The sequence below is a fragment of the Mytilus californianus genome, unplaced genomic scaffold, assembly GCF_021869535.1.
Source record: "Mytilus californianus isolate M0D057914Y unplaced genomic scaffold, xbMytCali1.0.p SCAF_5, whole genome shotgun sequence".
Classification (NCBI taxonomy): domain Eukaryota; kingdom Metazoa; phylum Mollusca; class Bivalvia; order Mytilida; family Mytilidae; genus Mytilus; species Mytilus californianus.
The window spans coordinates 74,861,295-74,881,154 of NW_026262701.1; the positions used below are offsets into that span (position 1 = coordinate 74,861,295).

A 19,860-nucleotide genomic window follows, 5' to 3' on the forward strand; every position below is an offset into this window, starting at 1 on the left:
ATAATCCGTTCATCCTATTTCGACTCTTCAAAATTCAAGAGTCAATCCCAAATTGAGGTAAATCATATGGCCTTCCAAATACCGTTTCGATTCCTAACATCACCGAAGAGACATTAATTGTCGAAATCCGGATATGGTGTACAAATTTTTGCACCATATGTTTGCGGTATACCATCTTTTCCGCAAGTTTTTTGTTTTCTATTTGGTATTAGATTAAAATTAAGATCCATTTTGTTACATCTGTGATCCGTTTATTTGGCAATCGCCATGGCAGTCAGCAGGGTTTAAGAACATCCGTTGTTCGACCTGCTAGTCAAATGCGTTTTGTTAAAATATACTTTTTCACTTTTTGGTCTTTTGGAAAATGTTGTTTGTTCTGTATTTAGACCCCTCTACCAAGAAATTTGTTTTGCATGCACACGTATAAAAAATGAGGTTTTTATCCAACGCAATCATAGGTTTGAACGTTGTTTTCAATTTAGACTTGTTTATATATACATATATATAGATAGATATATATATAGTGTCTAAAAATCAACATTCAATCTATCTAGGCGTGGATCAGTTTGTAAATAAACTGATGCAGTTACTACATTAAATTATATAAGTGCCTAAGAATGTAACTTTAACACACTAATGAGTGTTATAAAATTAGTTGTTATATTTTATACTATTCACGCAATATTTCCCTAAACAAATTAGCTTCATCAGGCGTGTGCATCTCTCAAGGTGAAATCGGATGCATGACAAAAAAATATTTTTGTAGCTTGAACTACACAAAATTTGAGTAAAAGTTTAACAAAATTTATTGATGTTCTATAACAAATATATGTTTGTAAATTGTCTAGAAAAATATTTTTGCCGCTTATTGTACATAGCAATTCTTAAATCAAAACAAATAGTTGTTTTAGTTAAATATAATGAAGTTCAGGATTTATTCCTTTGGTTTTGGGTAGAACTGTTTTTCATCTCTCTCATTAAGTCCATCAGGTTCAAGAGTAGCTGATGCATCCAGAACCTTTCTCTCTGTTTTCTCCTTTGAGAGTCCCAATTTTGGTTTACCTCAATTATTTGAAAGGTGATATTTTCAAAAGTATGCCCTGTTCTTAAGAGGTGTCTCGTAATTGGACAGTTTCTTCCTTTTGTATGAAAAGACCGGTGATTTTTAAGTCTGATGTTGAATTTCGTTTCTGTTTCACCAACATACTGCAGCTTGCAAGTTCCACAAGTAAGAATATAAATACTATTTTCCGTTTTTCAATTAGATGCAACATAGATGTTGTATCGCTGCTTTGTTTCTGTGCTGCTGAAAGAGTGGTCAGTGTTTGCGACTTTACAGCACTTACAATTGTTTCTTCCGCATTGTGTTTAACACCCAATTTTAGAAGTCTCTTGTTTTTTTACTTTAGATGTGACAAGTATGTCTTTGAGATTTTTGGGTCTGCGATAGGCAATAACAGGAGGTGATGGAAAAATTTCTTTTAAGGAAGAGTCATTTTCGATAAGACGCCAGTGCTTGCGGATAGTAGATGAAATATTTGTCAAATCGGGATGGAAGGTGACAACAAACGGAATTCTATCTGCGCGTGTCGTCTTATCTTTGTATTCCATGAGGATATCTCGATCTTCTTCTTGGGCTTTATCAAAAGCGTCTGTGATGTTTTTGCTTTTGTATCCTCTAGATTTTAGTTGTTTTTTTAGTTGTCCCAAACGATAGTTGAGTTTGGATTCTGAGGAGCAAATTCGCTTTAGTCTGATGGCTTGACTGTAGGGTATGCTCCTGGAGCAGTGTTTCGGGTGACAACTTTTTTGGAGAAAGGAACTGGTGTTAATCAGTTTTCTTTGTGTGGAGATCAGTTGTAATGACCCCGTTTTTTACAAATGTGGTGGTGTCGAGAAAAGCAATTTTCTCGCTTGAAAATTCAGATGTAAATTTAATTGAATGATGAAACTGATTACAATGATCTAAGAAATCTTGTAAATGTTCTGCAGTATCGTTCCATTTCATGTCAATATCATCAATACAACGGAGCCATGACAAGGGTTTGTATGGCACACTCAAAAGGATGCGTTCTTCAAGATCCCCCATAAAAATGTTGGCAAAAGAAGGTTCCATTTTTGTTCCCATACTAGTTCCGTCAATCTGTAAAAAGTGCTTGTCGTTGAAAATAAAGTTGTTATTTTCAAGCACTAGCTTGAGCAATTGAACTAGACAGTCAGTTTGTGGATGTTTATCCTTTCGAGTGTTCCATACTTTTTCACACGCGGCTATTCCTTCATCTTTTGGAATATTTGTGTATAAAGAACACACATCCATCGAAACCAAAATTGTGTCATTAGGTAAAGGACTTAAGGAATTCATTTTTGTCAAATAGTCAGTTGTATCTTAATATGAGATGGCAGTTGACTAACATGTGGTATAAGGTGGTAATCAACAAATTCTGAAATTTTTTCGGTTGGATGGCCATTAGCTGATACTATAAGTCTCTCTGGAATCCCTTCTTTATGGAGTTTTGGAAGTAAGTAAAATCGACCGGCTGTGCAAGTTTCGTCTGGGCGTAGAAAATCGTACGTATCGTCATCAATTTGTTTATCTTTATTCATTTCTGAGAGGACGTCATTAATTTTTTTGTTGATTTCTTTGGTTGGATCAGATGTTAATTCTTTATAAAATTTAAAGTTGGAGAGATGACGATTCCCTTCTTCGATGTAGTCTGCCTTGTTCATCAGAGAAAACAGAGAGAAAGGTTCTGCATGCATCAGCTACGTACTCTTGAACCTGATGGACTTAATGAGAGAGATGAAAAACAGTTCTACCCAAAACCAAAGGAATAAATCCTGAACTTCATTCTATTTAACTAAAACAACTATTTGTTTTTATTTAAGAATTGATATGTACAATAAGAGGCAAAAATATTTTTCTAGACAATTTACAAACATATATTTTTTATAGAACATCAAAAAATTTTGTTAAAATTTTTACTCAAATTTTGTGTAGTCAAGGCTACAAAAATATTTTTTTGTCATGCATCCGATTTCACCTTGAGCGATGCACACGCCTGATGAAGCTAATTTGTTAAGCGAAATGTTGCGTGAATAATATAAAATATAACAGCTAATTTTATAACACTCATTAGTGTGTTAAAGTTACATTCTTAGGCACTTATATATATATATATATATATATATAAACAAGTCTAAACTGAAAACAGCGTTCAAACTTATGATTGCGTTGGATAAAAACCGCAATTTTTATACTTGTGCATGTAAAACAAATTTCTTGTTAGAGGGGTCTAAATACAGCACAAACAACATTTTCCAAAAGACCAAAAAAGTGAAAAAGGATATTTTAAAAAAAGGCATTTGACTAACAGGTCGAACAACGAATATTCTTAAACTCTGCTGACTGCCATTGACGATTGCCAAATAAATTGATCACCAGATGTAACAAAATCTTAATATTAATGTTATACCAAACAGAAAACAATAAACTTGCGGAAAAGATGGTATACCACAAACATGAGGTGTAAAACTTTGTACACCATATCGGGATTTCGACAATTAATGTCTCTTCAGTGAAGTTAGGGATCGAAACGGTATTTGGAAGGCCATGTAATTTCTCTCAATTTAGGATAGAATCTTAATTTCAAAGAGTCGAAATAGGATGAACGGATCATATAAACCCGAAGGAAAATATAATACAAGCCCAAACGAAAAAATACAAACAAGTCTAAATTGAAGACAACGTTCAAACCTATGATTGCGTTGGATAAAAACCGCAATTTTTATACGTGTGCATGTAAAACAAATTTCTTGGTAGAGGGGTCTCAATACAGCACAAACAACATTTTCCAAAAGACCAAAAAAGTTAAAAAGTATATTTTAACAAAACGCATTTGACTAACAGGTCGAACAACGGATGTTCTTAAACCCTGCTGACTGCCATTGGCGATTGTCAAATAAATTGATCACCAGATGTAACAAAATAGATCTTAATATTGATGTTATACCATACAGAAAACAAAAAACTTGCGGAAAAAATGGTATACCACAAACATGAGGTGTAAAAATTGTGTACCCCATATCCGGATTTCGACAATTAATGGCCCTTCAGTGATGTTAGGGATCGAAACGGTATTTGGAAGGCCATATAATTTCTCTCAATTTAGGATAGACTCTTGAATTTCAAAGAGTCGAAATAGCATGAACGGATTATATAAACCCGAAGGCAAATATAATACAAGCTCAAACGAAAAAATATAAACAAGTCTAAATTGAAAACAACGTTCAGACCTATGATTGCGTTGGATAAAAGCCGCAATTTTTATACGTGTGCATGTAAAACAAATTTCTTGGTAGAGGGGTCTAAATACAGCACAAACAACATTTTCCAAAAGACTAAAAAAGTGAAAAAGTATATTTTAACAAAACGCATTTGACTAACGAGTCGAACAACGGATGTTCTTAAACCCTGCTGACTGTCATTGGCGATTGCCAAATAAACTGATCACCAGATGTAACAAAAAGTAAAATCACAAAAATACTGAACTCCGAGGAAAATTCAAAAAGGAAAGTCCTTAATCAAATGGCAAAATCAAAAACACAAACACATCAAACGAATGGATAACAACTGTCATATTCCTGACTTGGTACAGGCATTTTCTTATGTAGAAAATGGTGAATTGAACCTGGTTTTATAGCTAGCTAAACCTCTCACTTGTATGACAGTCGCATCAAATTCCATTATATTGACAACGATGCGTGAACAAAACAAACAGACACAATAGGTAAAAATGTCAAAAATAGGGGTACAGCAGTCAACATTGTGTTATCATCTTAATCACTATAAAAACAAACAAATGTAAATAAGATGTAACAAAATGGATCTTAATATTAATGTTATACCAAACAGAAAACAATAACCTTGCGGAAAAGATGGTATACCACAAACATGAGGTGTAAAAATTTGTACACCATATCCGGACTTCGACAATTAATGTCTCTTCAGTGATTTTAGGGATCGAAACGGTATTTGGAAGGCCATATAATTTATCTCAATTTAGGATAAACTCTTGAATTTCAAAGAGTCGAAATAGGATGAATGGATCATATAAACCCGAAGGAAAATATAATACAAGCCCAAACGAAAAAATATAAACAAGTCTAAATTTAAAACAACGTTCAAACCTATGATTGCATTGGATAAAAACCGCAATTTGTAAACGTGTGCATGTAAAAAAAATTCTTGGTAGAGGATTCTAAATACAGCACAAACAACATTTTCCAAAAGACCAAAAAAGTGAAAAATAATATTTTAACAAAACGCATTTGACTAACAAGTCGAACAATGGATGTTCTTAAACCCTGCTGACTGCCATCGACGATTGCCAAATAAATTGATCACCAGATTTAACAAAATGGATATTAATATTAATGTTATACCAAACAGAAAACAATAAACTTGCGGAAAAAATGGTATACCACAAACATGAGGTGTAAAAATTTGTACACCATATCCGGATTTCGACAATTAATGTCTCTTCAGTGATGTTAGGGATCGAAACGGTATTTGGAAGGCCATATAATTTCTCTCAATTTAGGATAGACTCTTGAATTTCAAAGAGTCGAAATAGGATGAACGGATCATATAAACCTGAAGGAAAATATAATACAAGCCCAAACGAAAAAATATAAACAAGTCTAAAAGGAAAACAACGTTCAAACCTATGATTGCGTTGGATAAAAACCGCAATTTGTAAACGTGTGCATGTAAAACAAATTTCTTGGTAGAGAGTTCTAAATACAGCACAAACAACATTTTCCAAAAGACCAACAAAGTGAAAAAGAATATTTTAACAAAACGCATTTGACTAACAAGTCGAACAATGGATGTTCTTAAACCCTGCTGACTGCTATTGGCGATTGCCAAATAAATTGATCACCTGATGTTACAAAGTGGATCCTAAAATTAATGTTATACCAAACAGAAAACAATAAACTTGCGGAAAAGATGGTATACCACAAACATGAGGTGTAAAAATTTGTACACCATATCCGGATTTCGACCATTAATGTCTCTTCAGTGATGTTAGGAATCGAAACTGTATTTGGAAGGCCATGTATAATTTCTCTCAATTTAGGATAGACTCTTGAATTTCAAAGAGTCGAAATAGGATGAACGGATCATATAAACCAGAAGGAAAATATAATACAAGCCCAAACGAAAAACTATAAACAAGTCTAAATTGAAAACAACGTTCAAACGAATGATTGCGTTGGATAAAAACCGCAATTTTTCTTGTTAGAGGGGCCTAAATACAGCACAAACAACATTTCCCAAAAAACCAAAAAAGTGAAAAAGTATATTTTAACAAAACGCATTTGAATATATACATATATATATATATATATATATATATATATACAACAAACATATATATATTCTGTTGTTCCGTTGTTTTCCTCCAATAGTTGATGTGTATCCCTCGGTTTTGGTTTGTGATCCGAATTTGTTTCAGTTAAATCGATTGATGACTTTTGAACAGCAGCATACTACTATTGCCTTTATATATATAAGGAGATGTGATATGAGTGCCAATGAGACAACACTCCATCCAAGTCACAATGTGTAAAAAGTAAATAATTATCAGGTCAAAGTACGGCCTTAAACACGGGGCCTTGGCTCACACCGAACAGCAAGCTATAAAGGGCTCCAAAATGACTAGTGTAAAACAATTCAAACAGGAAAACCAACGGTCTAGTAAAAAAAAAAATGAGAAACTAGAAAATCTTATGAACCACACCAACAAACTACTACCCCTGTACGACAGGCTCCTGACTTGGGACTAGTGAACACAAATGCAGCGGGTTTAAACATTTGATAAAATTGAGAATGGAAATGGGGAATGTGTCAAAGAGACAACAACCCGACCAAAGAGAAGAAATCAGCCAAAGGCAACCAATAGGTCTTCAACACATCGAGAAAATTCCCCACCCGGAGGCGGGCTACAGATGGCCCCTACACAAAAAAAATGTGAACTAGTTCAGTGAAAAAGGACGTCACACTAAACTCCGAAACATATAAATGAACTAAAATTTAAAAAAAAACCATACAAGACTAACATTGGCCATGGGCTCCTGACTTCGGACAGGCTCTAAAATATTGAACATATTTATAAAATACCATTTCTTTGATTTGTAGATTTCCTTTTTCAGATCAAAAATTTAAAAAAAACATGATTCGAATAGTTGGCATTTTTTAGAGTTTGTGTCAGAATGATATGCCTGGGTAGGCTGACATGTCTTCTGTGAACTATTACTATGTGAACTAGCATGTTAATGTTCCAGCAAGTTTTTTGTCTCTTTAAATGAGCCTATAGCAATATATACCACAATTTCGTCATGTTTTTTCGTTTCCATATATTTCATTATAATTTGTCCTCAGCTAACTGATGACCTTAAAAACTAAATCATTAGTCGCTAGTTCAATGTAACTGTTGTAGGCTCTTGTCTTTTTTCAATTAAATATTAAAAGCAAAAACATAATTATATCACAAATAACCTGAATTATTCGGTGAATCTGCAAAAAAAAAAAAATATTTTAGGGATTGTGTAAAATCCCTAGTCAAATACCGGCATTTTCTAAATTTACTAATCAGTTCAGTGATTTACAAAACTCCTGAAATTTTAGACATTTTTATAAAATCTGTGATTTTACAAAATCACTGTTACATATACACATAATAATGAAATATTTTTAGAAAAATTAAACTACATTAAAACACACATTAACACTGTCAACAGTAACAAGAAAATTAATGAATAAATGAAAAAACGTAAGCGTAAAATGTACTATTCTGGCAACATCTGTTTTTGTTGATTTAGAAAGTAACAACTATTTCAGCAATGTATTGTGAAATGGATTTCAGCTATAACGACTAGTTGTATTCTTTTTTTGCAATTGAATCTCACAGTGTTTTATTGGTGTTATCAATTATATAACATTAAAAAAAATCCACAACGTTCAGTTTGCGAAAGCAAGAGCCTGATAAACAACGAAAAATAATAAGAAAACACCATTGAGAGTTGTAAAGTGTGGTTTTGAAATTCACGAAAAAAGAATGAAATCTTCCCTTTGATTCAGCATAAAAACTTTCAATCTACACACTAGCATATACTGTAATACAATATTCATGATTTAAATCTGTTAGCAATAAGAAAATCTTAATTGTCATCCCTTTAAAAAAGATAATCTGATTGTACATCATTTCAGGTCACATCTTTAATACACAAGTACAGAGCTCGTCTTATACAGGCGCCGTTAAAGGTGGTGACTATAATCCACGGGAAAAAGACAAAGCGTCAAAGTCTAAAGCTTTGGACAGAATATTCCCGAGTCGAATACCGATACCCCGTAAAGGTATTTGTTAAGTTGTCATAGGTTTCAACGTTTAAAACCAGTCATATACATACCATATGTTATATATATTCGCTCTCCACATATAAATCTTATACAACATATTATTAACTCCTCCAAACAAAGTTTGTGGACTTCTTCTTCTTCCTCTTTCCTTGCCTCCCACCCGAACGTATCCACCGCTATCCTTAGAAAAGGATGGTCAAATATACTTCCAATACTACAATATGGTAGACCTACTTGTTTTAATGTGAATTCGAGATTTTGTTAGTGCATAGAGGTCTACAAAGAGACATTATGAAGGTCGAATAGAAGGTAAGGTTTACTTAGGAACTCCAAGGAAAACTTTTATTTCAGTTGAAATTATCATAAAGTGAAAAACAAAAAAGGAATGAAGACTTGGGGTCTTCAGTCGTGATCATGGGTCCATATTGCTACTGTAGGATCCAAAGGTGGTAACCCATGACCTTGATATTTGAAAAATAATATATACATTCTACGAAAACAGTAAAATATATGGATATGGATTTATTGTAAAGAATAAAAATGTTAATAGGACAAAGCAAAACAAAGATAAGGTGAGTTCCCTGTGGCCATCCCTAGCCGCAGCTATTTTTTTATATATACTTTGATATAGATTCGGAATTCCAAACCCCTAAAACATATATATTTTCTTGTTTTTCACATCAAGTTGGATTGAACGATATATATTTTCTGAGTTCCTTATGATCATCCCCATTGCCTGTCATTGCGTTATCAGTTTATTTTCAACTGATAAGTTTGAAAGTCACTTTGGTATCTTTCGCCTCTCTTTTGTTGATGATATCGTGTAAATGGTTCAGATAATTTCCCGTTAGCCTTATTATATATTCTTACATCAAGAGAATTTTCTCGAGGGGTCATTCATGCACCTCTACCATTTGATAATTTTCAAAAATCATGTAAAAAATTGAGGTTCCCGTCAGGTTACAATGTGTTTATCTTGTTTGAAATACCAAGATGCATTAAATGAGATAAAAGGTAAGTCCCATTGGGTCAACTATATCCCTTCAATTTAAAATGTTAAAATATATAGTTTGATATCCCCAGCCTTTAACCATATATTATCTTGTTTATCGTTGATTTGACTTGGACATTATTAAATGATCATTGCAGGCTCTTATATATGAATAAGGCTTTGTGATGTTGTTTTGTCAGTTTTATCACCTTGAATGGAGTATATAAGGTAACATATTTCAAAAGCAAAAAATAACGAATACATTATTTCAAACAATTATACTTGTATTGTTCTGCCCGTTAGAGATCCCCTGAATTACCAATCACTAATAATAAAAATGTCGTGCTTAATAGGTACAAAAATCTCCGATATCAAAAAGCCAGATGGCGGAAGAGGCAAGATTAAAGAAACTTTGATTACAGAATCCTTGACGGACAGAAAAATATCAGATGAGGAAATTATTAAACTTGTCCGCTCTGAATGTAATAAAGGAACTTACGAAATGGTAGTTGTACCCATAGATTTGTGGGATTTTGGAGGTCAAAAAATATATCACATGACTCATCAGCTATTCATATCAAGTAGAGGTGTATTCATCTTGATTTTCAACGGTGGGGAAAAGATTCAACAAGAAGACGGAGGTATGTAAGCGATGTTCGAAAATCAAATAAGTATTCTTTTTGAATAAATGATGTTTATGAGGCACTTTTTATTAAGAAATCCAAAAGATCTACGAATTGTTTTCGTTGTTATATATGAATCTTGGAATTGTTCTAAAAAACGCAACTAACCTTACATTTTATTGACAGGGTAAAGGGACTCTTAATTTCTGTAACATTTGATTATGGGGTTAACGAATACCACCTCGAAGCAATTGCTTACTATTCAAGTATGTTGTCATCTCAAACAGATACAGCGACTTTATACTTAATCAAATTATAGATGATAATTGATTGTTATATATTACAGATATACCCTGCCTCTCTATGAATGTATTCTAGGTAATGAATGTCATGTCATGTTGGTGTAGTCAATACAAATTCGAGAAAATAAATCAAATTAAAGATGACGATGCTAGTTTCAAAACAGGATATCTAAAATGCTTTAGTATTGATTTTTCCGTTTGTTTAATTTTGAAAATGAATATGAAAGCAATTGGAATTTGTTTTGCTGTACGTACATGTGACTTCAACCTGATATTTTGAGGCTGTTTAAGAGTCATGACTTTAAAATATATAACTTAACAATTTCCGGCATTTATTTAGACTGTTTTGAAAGTTTGTTTTCAGGAATGACTTATGAAAAGATTACCGTTAGCGATTAAATAGTGTATTCACAACAAAATTTAAAGTAGTTGGACGTCCATTATTACTGAACTAGTACACATTTTTGTTTAGGGGCCAGCTGAAGCACGCCTCCGGGTGCGGGATGTTCTCTCTGTATTGAAGACCCATTGGTGGCCTTCGGCTGTTTTCTGCTATTTGTCGGGTTGTTGTCTCTTTGACACATTCCCCATTTCCATCCTATCTTTTATTTGATTGTTTTTTTCCGGGTTTTTTATTGAACAAAACAAGTCATTTTGATCAGGACAGCTCTTAAAAGACTGAACAATAAAAAATATTTATGTCACGTTCACTCTTTTTGTTAATTGACAGACGTATCCACTGCTGTAAATTCAGTACTGGTTTCATTATTCGCTTTCACGTAATTCAACACTATTCAGTCTATGTTCAGACTGTTTATTAGCTGTTATTACCTATACAAAGCAACAGCATACCAAATTGCCATAAAAAAGGTACTTGATTGACTTAAAACAAAATGTCTTAACAGTATCGAATTTATCACTAGCAAATATCTGAAAAATAACGTAAATCTTGAATAAGACATAAAGTTTTTAGTTTTAGACCTTCAGATGATCACGTTTAGATCAAAATGACCGTTTAATACTAACATTCATTTACTAGTGACTGGATCATACATGTATAATTAAATGTAAGTGGCTCTAAAAAATGTTATTCAAATGGAAACATGTTTTGACCTACCATCCAAACCTTCAACTACATACTTAGACGCGCATATACTGCGAAGTCACCAGTTGTACATTAAACCCTACAACTTCGTCGAGTATAGGTACACTAGTGGTATATTTCTCAACCATTCGTACGATTTTAATATTCTCAAACTTATTTGTACTTAAATCTTTTCCGCTCCTTTGCTGCACTGTTATGTCCACCTTAAGACGAACCAGATGATATAATTTTTAAAAAAAAAGAATAGCCAACAAATTAAAGAGAAGAATCGAGTATGTAAAACTCTTGACTATCCAAACATATTCTTTACACTGAATATTGTTTGTTAAATGAAGGTGTATTATATAATTGCCAGTATGAGTAATGAACTTGCTTTTTGGAAACGTCTTTGTGTGCAAACAAAAGGACAATTACGTTGAAATGGCTTACAGCTTAGTTCGGTATACCATAACATGTATAAATTTGAAGTGGCTTTTTATTAAGTTCTAGACAAATTTACCAGCCGACACAACATTGTCTAGAAAAATAAAGCTTTATTTCAATGTTTTGAATCTGCCCAGTGAGGCATGAATAAGAATGTCCCAAATAGTATTTATCTCTTCAAATGGACCCATTTAAATACTGCTATTCAGACTTTATCATAATTAGTTTGTGACAAAACAAAAACAAAAAAACAAACATAATGTAGCAAAGAAATAGCAATTTTATAAGAAATGAACACATGGAAAAAAATATGAGACTTCTGCCCTCAGTTCAAATGACTGTTTTATAAAGGATCAAATATTTTAACATGTTCCATGATAAAGGGGTTTAGCATTTCTTTTCCTTTTGTTCTTCTGTAAGAAACGTAAAATTATGAGAAGGTAAACAATTTATTTTCAAATAAATTATCCCTTAGTTTTTTGTTAATTTTATATTCAAGGAGGAAGTGTTTCATCCTCAAGCAAGTGGCACAGTTTACATAATATATCCTTTCTATAATTTTTATAATATCGACCTTTTTCTATTTCTAAGTTATGGTAACTATAGAAAAGTCATTTGAAGCTAAATACAATTCCCTATCCCAGTTAAGTTTTAATTTTCATTAAGTAACAGTTTACTATTTTCATCATAAATCTTTATTCTATTTTCAAAAATGTTTTTATTTTTTTCTTTACATTCATTTTTAATCAAGGGCTTTAAAGACTTTATTTTATCCAAGTCCCTACAATTATTAACTTTACCTAAAAGGTCTGGGTGAAATATTCTTTGCATAAATATACCAAGAATAAGTATCATGGGATTCCAGCAGTTTTGACAAAAAATAATGTGAACCTTTTCAAATGGAGTTTTACATGGACATGTTTTATCAATAAATGAAATTTAATCAAAGCTTTTTTTTTATCTTATCTTAGCTCTGTTGTGTTAAAAAGCTATCCATAGAGGATATCTCAAAGTAATAAGCTAAAACTGGTTGAACTTATTTATTAAAAAGATTACTAATATTTATAAGAGGAGATTTCCCAATGAAACAACCTTGGCTTTAACCGAAAACATGACTTATCTTGCTTTTTTGCTAGGTCTTCTAGACTTTAAATCAGGTTGACATTGCTCTTTATAAGAGTTCCTGGGAATTTATATTCTTATACATCTTTTATCATATTTCCATTGTAGTTAAGAAATGAAACTACTCTTTTGGTAGTATTTGCCTGTAAAATCATTGTTTTAGTTTTATTTATATTTAAAGTAAGTTGCCAATTTTTACGGAAACTACTTAATTTATTTATACTATTCTGTAGACCTTCTTCACTCTCTGATATCAAAGTAGATCATCAGCAAAAGATAGTGACTGACACAAGGGTTAAGTCTACTAGTTTTGGTGGCATGGAGTGTTCAGAACTAAAAATATTATCCAGGTCATTTATAAAAATATTGAAAAGAGTGGGACTAATGGAGTGTTTTACTCCTCGAAAAGTTTCAAAGAAACTGGAATACGTATTGTTCCATTTCAAGGACGTTTCAGTTTTCAAATACTTCAGTTTTCAAATACTGATTCTAATTAAATATAGTTTTGCCCTATCTAATTTTTTGCTAAAAAGTTAAATAACAAAAGTACTGAACTCTGAGGAAAATTCAAAACGGTAAGTCCCTAATCAAATGGCAAAATCAAAATTACAAGCACATCAAACGAATGTACAACAACTGTCATATTCCTGACAGTTTATACAGTAAACCTTTTCTCCACACTGAGTCATATGCCTTGTGAAGATTAATAAAAAGATTACTATTATTATTATGTAATTATTTCTTTATCAATGTCTTTAATATAAAGAGACTATCAGTTGTCCAGTGGTTTTCTCTGAAATTAAACTGTGTTTTTGAGTATTTATCTATCATTAGTGTTTTTAGTCTCTCATTAAGTACTGCATTAATTATGTTTGATATGCGATTAATATGACAAATCACTCTACAATTTGAAATTGAATACTGAATTGCTACCAGATGTATCAAAGTCATATGGGATTTATTCCACTGAATAGAATAGTGTCCAGTTTTTAGAATAGGATTAACTCATTGTACAAACGAGTTTAATGTGAGCATACTATTTTGTGTAAATATTTCATTTAAGATGCCATCTGGTACACTTGCTTTACCTTTCTTTAATTTATTCAAAATATGTTTTATTTCTTTCATTATTATAGGTTTATCTGTTACTTTTTGGTCATAAATGATATTATTTTCGAGTTAATATGTACTTTCCTACAAAAGAACATGCCTGTACCAAGTCAGGAATATGACAGTTGTTATCCATTTGTTTGATGTGCTTACATTTTTATTTTTCTCATTTGATTAAGAACTTTCCGTTTAGTGTTTTCCTCGGAGTTCGGTATTTTTGTTATTTTACTTTTTATTACATCTTTCTTGGTCCTGCACATGTCTAATTGTTTTATCTACATCACCCAGTTACTCTCTCATATTATTTGCTTGGTTTATTTCTTTTTCATTAAAGGATTTTAAAAATTTTCAAAATTCTGAGGTATTTTCATCCATGGAATTAGACAATTTAAAATATATTTGTTATTAAACCAACCATTTTTGTCCTTTTTAACATGTTTTTTTTAAAGGAATTCAGTTGGTAAAAATACCTTTGTTTTAAATTATTATTAGGGTCTTCTAATCTGGCTTGAAAGTGAGTTTAAATTTATTTTTGCTCATAAACAGACGAATCTGACCACTTTTGTTTTACAATTTTCTTTTTATGTTTTCTTTATTTAATCAATTTACTTGATTCATCTACAATGTTACTTAACACTACGTGTAATTCTTCTGTTGCATTATGTATTCCTACTGTATTATAAGTATGTACTCGAAAGTGTACATTTATGAGTTATTAACTGAACGTATTGATACATCTAGATTGGTTTAATCACAACACTTTATTAGAATATGCATATTGAGTCAACGACTCCTCTGTTTTCTGTCATGGTTTGATGTTTTGCTTATAATATTTACTTCTGGTAAACTGTGTATAAATACTGGTGCAGGGTCAAGTTCATTCATCTTTACTGGGTTCTGTTTACAATTTTGTCAACAGCAAGGTCATTTTGAACCATCGATGTAAGAAGCAGCAAATTTAGCTGTACGTCTCGATCGTATATTTAATTAGAAATCGTCGTACTTTAGAGGTACGAAGCAGCGCATATATCTGTAACTGTTGCAACTCTGAGATATTTCGCTTTGTAGAAAACATAATATTCCAGTTTAGTTCTGACAAAAATACAAAAGTGCTGTCTTTTAAGTAGCTCCGTCTTTTATGTATTTTTATCACTTGAAGTTCATGTTTTTGCAAAGGTAATATTGATAAAATACAATAGTGCAGGAGGTCCATATCCATACCATTTTGATTTCCACCCTTAAGGTAAACGATTATGTGCTGTGGTATTCAAATACCATTTAACATGTATCAACGTTGTTTATTTATAACTAACTAGTTGTTGCTAAGAAAAAAACTTTGTTGCTATGATGGTTATATTGATACAAAATTAAAGCGTTCCAAAAGGCAAACATGGTTACCTATTATAATAATAGAATTTTATATAATAATTGGAATGTATTGCCCATTGTGTTTCTCTGTAATGCATAACATTGGATAACAAAAGTTATTTTTGTTATTTTATTTTTTGTGTGGTCCCTAGGCTACTATGGTTGCTAGGTTGTTACTATGTACTTCTTGAAAAGTAAAATTCAGTCTTTATATAAAATGATGTTACACATAACCTTACATAGTAATGGATTCAGAAGTTTATCCCAAGATATATTGCATTTCATTGTGATTTTTCCGAATCATACGAAATCCGTTGCTAAGCAACAGACTTGTCTTGAAAACAGACTCAATACATAGAATAATCTTCAAACGAGGTTATTTGAAGTAGGGGTCAACAGTGACATTTATTATACCGTGTACCTTACCAATTATTGACAAAAAATGAAGTAAACCTCCTGTTAATGGTTTTAAATTTAATAATATTGATGAAATATTATATTAATCGCTAAAGCATATTATTCAGAGCTTAATACTTATGAGCATATGATATAAATTTTATCCCAAGGTGATTTTTTATTTAACAAATAGATTCATAGTCGGTTCAAATGAATTCAGATAAATTAGGTCGACATTTTAGAAATTAAATAAACTTTTGTTGTTTCGGAATGTTCTACCTTTTGGACAGACTTACCTAACGTTTCCGTTCAAAAGATAAACGCTGGCGTAGTTTTGTAAAGAAAATTGGAATATATTCCTCACATTTAGCATGCTCTAATCGAGGGCACAATCCTTTGAAAATAATTCATTTTTATTAAATATTCATGGTTTAAGAAAAAAACTTCGTTTGTTTAGGTATCTTTTTAAAATGAAATAAATACAGATAAGTCATATCGGACAATGACCAGAAGGGCTAGTTTATGTCTTTTTTTAAGCTACAAATAATGTATTTAGCCTGTAGTAAAGTGTAAAAGTGGTGCTGATTTCTAAAATTTGTTGTGACAAGTTTTTTACTTTAAAAATGTTTTTTGGACAATTTCTTGAAAATAGTTCTTGAAAACTTCAAAGGAATAATGCAATGGAACTGTTGTTTGAAAGCTTGTTATAGCTGTGCCGGAATGCTAGACAGTGGTGACATATACCCCCGCTTGTACAGATGAAGTATATTCATCGGCGGGTCACAGTCGAACACTAATTTTTGTTCATACAAAAATGCTATGTTAAAAATCTCACGTTTACATTTCTTGTCGGATTTATATCAACTGTATACCAAGTGTTTCTGTAAGCAATGAATTTGACAAATTTAGTTTGATAATCATTTTTTTTCAACTATTGTTTTCTGGTTTTAAGCCCCTTGTCTATTCAGAAGATATAGATAAATGCATTATAAACAATCTCACTCTTAAATTTCTTGTAGGATATTTATGAAAATAAAAAAAGCAAAACAAATATTGGAATTATTTCCCATTGATTGATAAAATATGAGCCTCGACAAAGTTTATTGGCTTGCTGTTTTATCAATAGAGGTCCTTTCAAATTGATATTGTACTTCAGTTGTATTGATTCGAGAGTAACTGGTGAATTCTATGTAGACGAAAGCAGCGCTTGATGTATTATATGCCTGGCATCTTTGGAGTCTTGACAAGATATTTTGTTCGTGTAGCTAGTTTAAACATACATGTAATGTTTACCCGATACATAATTAATACATTATTAGAGTTCAACAGTTGTTGCATCAATCTTATAATTGTAATTATCTAATCTATGTAGACGAAAGCAGCGCTTGATGTATTATATGCCTGGCATCTTTGGAGTCTTGACAAGATATTTTGTTCGTGTAGCTAGTTTAAACATACATGTAATGTTTACCCGATACATAATTAATACATTATTAGAGTTCAACAGTTGTTGCATCAATCTTATAATTGTAATTATCTAATCGGAGATAAAGGATATTGTATTTTATTACACTTCACGTTAAAACCTCAGATTTTAACGTGAGAGAATTATGGAGTACATTATTACCTATCAAATGACACCACCCAATGACCATCTCGTCGACGTGTTGTATATATAATACATCTCTGAATTTATAAATGTCCCAATTTGACGTGTTACATTAATATCGAATGTTAATTATACTAATAGTATACCTAGATTCATTTATTTATATAGTTTTAGTTTGTAACCCGGATTTGTTTTCTCTCAATCTATTTATGACTTTTGAACAGCGGTATACTACTGTTGCCTTTATATGTGACTTATAAATATGTTATTTTTTTGTTGTAGCCTACCTTGTCCATTGGGTAAATTCCGTTCTTACATACTGTAAAACATTGAATGAATTTGAGGAGTTTCCGAAAATATTATTTGTGGCAACACATAAGGATCAAGTGAAAGTAAGATGATATAAATTTAAGAATTGAATAACTGATGTGTTCAAGTCTTTGTTCTCAATCCTCGAGTTTAACCAGCTTAAATATAAACGGAATTAAGTTTGATTGATACTCTCAAATTATCAAAACTTACATTACGTCTGCAGACATTTAAATCTTAATTTTCTTTTTGTTTTGTTTTGCGATAATGCTTTAATATGTTAATTAAATATTTGGTATATGTATTGAGAATAAGTCGGATGATGATTATAGTTTTCGAAGCCATTTCTTCTATAAATGATCTAGCTGAACCAATTTCTGTTGAATCGACTGTCTTTTTCACGTTTTGGCAATAAATAGAAGAAATATTCATATTTTTTTTATTTCATTCTAGTATTAATTTAAATAGATGGAAGTAATTGTATCCACATGGTTCACATATAAATGTAGGCATCCGAAAAATTAACAAAAGTTGATGAATATAACTTTAAATTGTATACCTCTGGTACAGGATGATTCTGCAATTGTTCAAAGATTATACTCAATCATAGTTTTAAGACATTTGTTTAACCAAAATTAAGGTAATTTTAAGCTATTATACAACCAAAATTTATTATTTGAACAGGAAAAATCAACAATGCGTTTTAGTTTTGGATTAATATATATTATAATTTTTCATTTCCGATATCCGAGATTATAAAGTCGTTGTTTATAAAGTAAGAACGATAAATATTAATTATACGAAATGCAAACCTTATAATCGGAATGATATTTGTTATTGTAATTTTTTTCTCCCGCAAATATTGGTTAAATCGCACACTTCATTATATATTTAATTTTTATGTAATGGTGATAACTCTGTTATTGTTTAACTGAAAACTAATTAGTTTTACTATTTTTGCTGTTTTATAAGGGCTTTATTTTAGAAAGAGTATGTTCAAAGTTGGCATGGTGTTTATGCGGATCACTTATATTCGCCCAATGTAAATCGACAATTAGTATATGGTATCAAACAAAAAACATAAATTTACATTTGCTACGATGAAAACAAAATCGAAAGTCCATGTTCGTAACACATAACTAGTTTTATTTATATACTGAATGTTACTTTTACAGTTGTATAACTACCATGTAAAAGCAGCAATCGTATAACGGTTCGGTTCAACACATCACAAATAAAAATCAATCATCATACTACATTCCAACCTAACATCCGGAATAAAAGTTCAAATGATTTCATGGAAAGAACTTTGTCCATTTTTTCTTCTAGTTGTTTCAGTTTTGTCGTTCTATTTTGGTGTATTGATTTTTAATTTCCAGCGCAAAATTTTTTTTGTTGGGGTTTTGTTTATAACATATTTTAATTTTTAGTTAATGAAGAAACCTTTTGTTTTCATTAGAGAGACATTCTCGCAAGTCACAAACGAGAATGATTATTAAAAATTATTGAAAATAAGCGTTTTCCCGCTCAAAGATCCCAGATACATAATTTTTTTTAAGGACACTGAAAGGTCCAAACGTTAATCTGTCGTTTTGTTGATGTGTTCTTGTTCTTTAAGTTTGGTAACACATCCTATATCAATTAATGTTAAAGGTTAACGCAAGGTGTCACAATCATTGCATAAAAATCTCCACAAATGTAGAAAAAAGAATACCCATGGCAAGTTTGCAAAACAATGATATTGCATAAACTAAATTCATCTTTTCAAAACATTAGTCGAAAAGAATGCAAAATGCACCCTGGACTGTTTACCAAGCGGTAGTATGGTCCTACATTGTCACCGCAGGGAAAACAAGCCCTTGTCGGTGTATAATAAAACGAGGTATCGCACAACTTTCAACATTTTGAAAAGATCATTTGTTGAATTATCTCAATTGCAAACATGATTGTTATGTTAATGTTTGAAAAGTTCGCCAAGTATTAAGAAATGGACAGTTTCTTTTTTCTGGATGCTGATGGTTTCTTGACAAAAGATTGATAACTTATGTATTAGATAGGAATCAGTTCCCCTATACAGTGA

At 31.5% G+C, this 19,860-nt stretch overlaps 1 protein-coding gene across 9 annotated transcripts in view; it reads left to right on the forward strand.

Moving 5' to 3' along the window:
• The window catches only part of LOC127701418 (uncharacterized), a 305,234-nt gene that overhangs the window by 263,744 nt on the left and 21,630 nt on the right, over nucleotides 1–19,860 (forward strand). For all 9 annotated transcript variants that reach the window (XM_052205280.1, XM_052205282.1, XM_052205279.1 and 6 more), the window contains 3 exons: nucleotides 8,273–8,419; nucleotides 9,767–10,054; nucleotides 17,754–17,863. In XM_052205280.1, the coding sequence (XP_052061240.1) occupies nucleotides 8,273–8,419; nucleotides 9,767–10,054; nucleotides 17,754–17,863 (545 nt within the window). The remainder of the gene's footprint in view (nucleotides 1–8,272; nucleotides 8,420–9,766; nucleotides 10,055–17,753; nucleotides 17,864–19,860) is intronic.